This window comes from Fulmarus glacialis, unplaced genomic scaffold, assembly GCF_000690835.1.
Source record: "Fulmarus glacialis isolate BGI_N327 unplaced genomic scaffold, ASM69083v1 scaffold7703, whole genome shotgun sequence".
NCBI classification, from domain to species: Eukaryota; Metazoa; Chordata; class Aves; order Procellariiformes; family Procellariidae; genus Fulmarus; species Fulmarus glacialis.
This window is the reverse complement of record NW_009202226.1, coordinates 2446-8330: the sequence shown is the minus strand read 5'-3', so window position 1 is coordinate 8330 and position 5885 is coordinate 2446. Positions and strand designations below refer to the sequence as shown.

Sequence of the window (5885 nt, the reverse complement as noted above, 5' to 3'; positions counted from 1 at the left end):
GTTGTTGTGGCCGAAGTGCAGTTCTTTATTATTCTTAGTCTGTTCTTTATTGAATTTGATACATTTGAATATCTTTACTTGGATAGGAGCTGCGGACTGCATTTAGAGAAACACCAATGAAACTAGTTTTTTCCCCATTAGCAAGTTTTCAAAACCAGGAAATGACCGACTGTAGCTCTTAAAATGGCAATCATGGCTCAATTTGCAAGTAGTAAATAAAGCATATATAACCTTGTCTTTCAGTGTGTGTCTTTCTAAAGGGGAAGAAATGCAAGGGAGAAGCTAGCTAAAGTGAACTATTTATAATGCCTGAAGGGTGGCTTTCAACAAAGATACAAGAGTATCTGCCAGGAAGGCATGTAAAGTAAAAAGAGATGCTCTTTGGAGCCTGTACAAATTTTAGATGTTTAAAGCCAGACTACTGAATGAGGAACAGCTCTCTCTTTCATTTTGATGGGTACTTCTGAAAAGTTTGTCTTCACTCTGAAGCACACCATTAGAACTGAAGTTACTGTTCCTGCTTGTTAGTAAGACCTTTTTCTGACCTGTATCCTAGAACTGGCTGATGGGAAAAAAACTTTTTCTTTTATTTTCTAAAGGTGGATTCATTTAATGTTTATAAAAAAATATTTGTGCTAACACAGCTGAGGGTATAGCACGCCATGGCGTGACAGGGCAGGAATAACTTAAATTGTTGTTGCCACCAGACTGATCATAAAGCAAGCCTCTGATGGGAGAGATTTAATCCTTTTGAAGACAGTTTTGTCATGAAATAACATTTTGCCCATCAGAGTTCTCTACAGGTGTAGCCCAAATAAACTGCAGCCATGTCTTCGGATGCTGAGATGGCTGTCTTTGGGGAGGCAGCTGTGTGTCTCCAAAAGTCAGAAAAGGAAAGAATCAAAGCCCAGAACAAGCCTTTTGATGCCAAGTCATCCATCTTTGTGGTGCATCTGAAGAAATCCATTGTGAAAGGAACAATCCAGAGCAAAGAGTCAGGGAAGGTCACTGACAAGACAAGGTGGAGATGTGAGGGAAAAACCAGGCTGAAGGACACCATTTGATTCTCAGTCTCAGCTCTTACCTGACATACATGCATCTCTCTTTTCTGTGTCAGACTCTGACTGTGAAGGATGATCAAGTCTTCCCCATGAACCCTCCCAAGTACGATAAAATCGAGGACATGGCCATGATGATCCACCTCCATGAACCCGCTGTGCTGTACAACCTCGAAGAGCGTTATGCAGCCTGGATGATCTACGTAAGTACCAGCAGCAGTATTCTTCTGGGTAACTAGAAGGAACTCCTTTGCTAGACTAAGTGGAAGCCAACGTGCTGTCTCCCTTCCTTGCAGACCTACTCGGGTCTCTTCTGCGTCACTGTCAACCCCTACAAGTGGCTGCCAGTGTACAACCCAGAGATGGTGTTGGCCTACCGAGGCAAGAAGCGCCAGGAGGCCCCTCCACACATCTTCTCCATCTCTGATGATGCCTATCAGTTCATGCTAACTGGTGAGTGGTTGTAACTCCCTTAAGGCAATTATACGGTGAATACCTTTCAGGGGAATAACAAGTTGTGTCTAAAGTCTCAGTTTGGATCGTTTCTTTCCAGGGTCATTTCCCAAATTACCCATATTGTGTTACTCCAGAGATTCTCCGTGTCCCTTTAAACTAAACCTGAGAGAAGCTGTGTTTAGCTCTAAGAACTATTACAATAAATAGCGTAGAGTGAATTACTCCAGATCTTTTTTCCTCTTCTTGTTTAAGTCCCTCAATGGTATCACAGTAGATTTAGCACCTTAACATACCATTTCAGTGTTTCAACAGTGCACATCCAAGCTTTATGTTGCAAAAACATTCTTTCAGTGGGCAATAAAGCCATTTTCTCCTTTTTTTGGGCACAGTACTGATGCAGCAGCTACAGTATCTACTATTCCATACTGCTCGCTTCTGTAATTCTACTCCTCGCTTCTGTAATTCTAAACAATGAAGACTTGTTGCTTAGAAGTTAGGTAACTAGCAGCTGTTGTGTTTGCAGGTGCGTAGAATTGTAACTAGTATAAATCGTGTATCCTGGAAGCATTGTTAGACTCTAGTGAAGAGTAACCTTGGAAACGAGAACCATAAACAAATGTGGTCCAGACGTGGCTCAGACACAAACCTCAACCTTATAAGGAAAGAAAGGAACAGGTTCATGAAGAGATCACTACCCTGCCGACCACCAGAGACCACCCGAGACCTGCAAGGAGACCCGAAAGGCTTTAGTGCACATGTGTCTAGGATGATGTAATATTACAATTAGTTCTTGGAAATGTAATGGATATGTAAAAGAGAAAATTAAAATATGTATGAGAAGCATGGATATAAACAGAAAGGTGACTAGACCAGGTGTACTTGATTTGTGGCAAGTCCACCAAGCACCCATGCTTGAATAAAACAATCTCCTGAGCGTGTGGAATTGGTTACTTGCACGCCGGGCAGGAATCTGCTTTTCAGACAACAGTATAAAAAGATATAAATTCTTAAAGAACAGTAAGAAAATAATCAGAGTGTTTCAAGCCAAAAAAGTGGCCTCCTCTTGTAGCAGTGTGCTGTAGCTACCCCGGCCTACCAAACATTTGATGAGTTCCCTACTGTAGAAATCTCTGTGACTGCCTATGGGACATGGTGGGGTGGATTGCATGAGTGCAGGTCTGAGCAGTTCCAGTTGAAATAATGAAAACTAAAAATGACAAAAGTTTTGTCATGCATGTATCTGCCTAGTCATGTGGTAAAATTGGAGTGCACAAGGCTGTGTGATGTGCATAATATGCTGGAAACAAGAAGTTGAGCGTGTGTGAGGAATAGTGTTGTGAGTCACTTCAGTGAGTAAAGAATTAAGATCAGGTATGGCAACATGGTATAGGTGTTGAGTGTTGAGTCAGGGATTATTCCAAATCCTACTCAACTGCAAGCAGGCAACAGTGTATTCTAGAGGGAACTGGCCATGAATCATATGAATTTGTGTGTCTTTGGGCTAATGGCTTGAATGAATAAGAATCACTCCCTGGATTACATTACAAAGTTAATTTAGATATACATATGGAATCTTTTTCTGGTAAGATGTCTGCTTTAATCTTCTGCAGCCAAGTAAATACATGCCTGAAAGAATAATGCCTGGAGTACAGAAAGAGAGAATATGTTTTCAATGGGCTGATGGTTCCTTTGATGGGCCTAGAAACAGCTGGGACAGGGTATTATTTGGACTCCCCCACTTGCCATTGACTTTCTATGCTGGGGGCGGGGGTGCATATGAGCTTTTATCATGTAACCTAACATTAACCTGCAATTTTAATTTCATTTGAATGTTTTCTCTTTTCTTTTCTTTTTTTTTCACTCTCTAACTTTTAAAACATACTCAACTCTGAAGATTTGCAAAAACCCTAGCAAAAAATCAAAAGAGAAAATGAAGATGGTGAAAAAACATACATTAGAAAATATTAATTCTTTTGTCTTTGATAAAAAGATGAATGAACAAAGGAAAGGAAAAGAAAGGGGGAAAAAAGCTTTGCTGAAAAGTTCCATTTTTGATAGAATCCAAAATCTTTCCTAAGGCGGAGTATTACTGAGGGGAGTTACTTAACTGCCAAACAAATATTTTTGTCACACAATGATCATGATATCTTATTTTTAGACCACTTTTAGTATTTTCTGTATTGTTCATTGGTGTTTAAGTTTCTTTGTTTCTGTCTCTTATACAGATCGCGAGAACCAGTCAGTCCTGATCACATATGTACACCCCCTGCTCAGGTCCCTACAGGGCACCCCAGTGTCAGGGGACCACCTGCCTGACCATATGTTCTCTGCCTCTCTCTTTGGTTTGGCAGTGGAGAATCCAGTGCAGGGAAGACTGTGAACACAAAGTGTGTCATCCAGTACTTTGCAACAACTGCAGCGAGTGGGGAGAAGAAGAAGGAGAAGCAGCCGTCAGGCAAAATGCATGTGAGTTACCAGTTACTAACATTTTGTCTAGTTCTGCAGTTGTTATGTATGTGGATTGAACTATGTGGTTTAACAGTAATTATCCTGCAGGGAACGCTTGAGGATCAAATCATCAGTGCCAACCCACTGCTGGAGGCCTTTGGAAATGCCAAGACTGTGGGGAATGACAACTCCTCATGCTTTGTGAGTTTTCAGTCAAAACCAGCTTCAGTTTATAAGTGGGAAGAAGTGTATTGTTATTGAAGGTCAGTGATAAGAAATTCATATTCATGTTTCCTCAAATATTTCCTCATTTTATAGGTAAGTACTGAAACTGATAGAATGAATACACATACAAATGACAGAAATAAACTTAAAATGGAAAGTAAGTATACTTTCAATACGAATATATCCTGAAATGTTAAACTGGTAGAATGATATATACATTTTTTTTTCACTGTATAAAATGTTCATTCTCTAGTCCAGCCCTCAGTAGGACTTACTTCAAATCTAGGTCAGATTGTTCGGGGCCTAATACAGTCAAGTTTTGAAAATCTCCAGTAGTAGAGATTCCAGAGCCTCTGGGTACCTTACCTAAAACTCTCCTAAAATGTAAAAATGTTGGTCTCCATGTCTAGTCAGAATTTCTCTTGCTGCAATGTGTGATGTTGTCATTTGTGTTTTCCTAGTAAACCTCTGAGAAAAGTCTAGCTCTGACTTCTCTATAACTCCCTTTATTAAGTAGAGTTCCCTCTGTTCTCCAAATTCAGCTTACTTATCCTCTTTTTAAAACTGTCGTCTCTTTTTTTTTCCCCCTTCTCTTACGGGTAAATTCATCAGGATTCACTTTGGGGTCACAAGCAAACTGGCTTCTGCTGACATTAAAACATGTAAGAGACCTCCTGACCTGATCACATTCCTTCCTCCCTTTCTACCTCAGTGTACTTTCTCAGGCCTAACTCTGTCCTACCATCCTTGCCAGATCTGCTGGAGAAGTCCAGAGTCGCTTTCCAGCTCAAGGCAGAAAGAAGCTACCACATTTTTATCAGATCATGTCCAACAAGAAGCCAGAGCTAATTGGTAAGAAGTATTATAAATTTTTTGATGGAATCTGAAAGTGTTTAACATTTCTCTTCATTCTTACACCTGAATATGTCCTATTCCTCTTTACAGACATGCTCCTCATTACCACCAACCCATACGACTACCAATTTGTGAGTCAAGGTGAGATCACTGTTGCCAGCATTAATGACCAGGAAGAGCTGATGGCTACAGATGTAAGTGACACCGAGCATATTGGTGTGGTGAAAGTTCCATTTAATGGGCCAGAGGTTTATTTGACTGATTCTGTTGCCAGAGTGCCATTGACATCCTGGGCTTCACTGCTGATGAGAAAACAGCCATTTACAAGCTGACAGGGGCTGTCATGCACTATGGGAATTTGAAGTTCAAGCAGAAGCAGAGTGAGGAGCAGGCAGAGCCAGATGGAACAGAACGTATTAAGATAATTTGTTACTGATCTTTCTGTACTGGCAGCAAAATTTTGTATTGTAATACCAACAGAATCTGTAGAAAAGGTGTTTTTTGAAAATGACAAGCTTTTTTCCTTCTAAGATGAGACTTTTTTTTTTTAAAGAAGCTGAGTTCAGCATTCCAAGGACAAAAAAGATTGCTTAGATGTTGTCTTTTCATTGTCTTTAAGGCTGAATTTTAAATTTTTAGTTTTCTTGGCTCTGAAATCTCCTCTATTGTCTCACATCACATTGTCTCTCCTCTATCCTCCCAGTTCTATGGAATGACATTGAAAGAAACAGGCAGACGCAGTTTATCAATACCTGACACCGAAGCTGGTGCTACCGGCAGAATTTTGGGTTTTTCATTCATGGGGTGATCTAAGTGACACCAGCTCTGATGGGGCCTGATGGG

The 5885-nt window shown here is 40.4% G+C and overlaps 1 protein-coding gene across 1 annotated transcript; it reads left to right on the top strand.

Annotated features, from left to right (window-relative positions):
* Positions 1 to 827: 827 nt before the first annotated feature.
* On the top strand, positions 828 to 5455 carry LOC104072423 (myosin-3-like; the record flags this gene model as incomplete). The annotated part of the gene is given in 12 exon segments (XM_009574202.1): positions 828 to 1018; positions 1020 to 1029; positions 1118 to 1261; positions 1355 to 1511; positions 3740 to 3788; positions 3866 to 3980; positions 4071 to 4163; positions 4786 to 4849; positions 4942 to 4995; positions 4998 to 5039; positions 5133 to 5236; positions 5317 to 5455. Coding segments are annotated over 12 exon segments (1162 nt in total), but the record flags the coding sequence as incomplete, so codon positions are not given.
* Between the last annotated feature and the right edge of the window lie 430 nt (positions 5456 to 5885).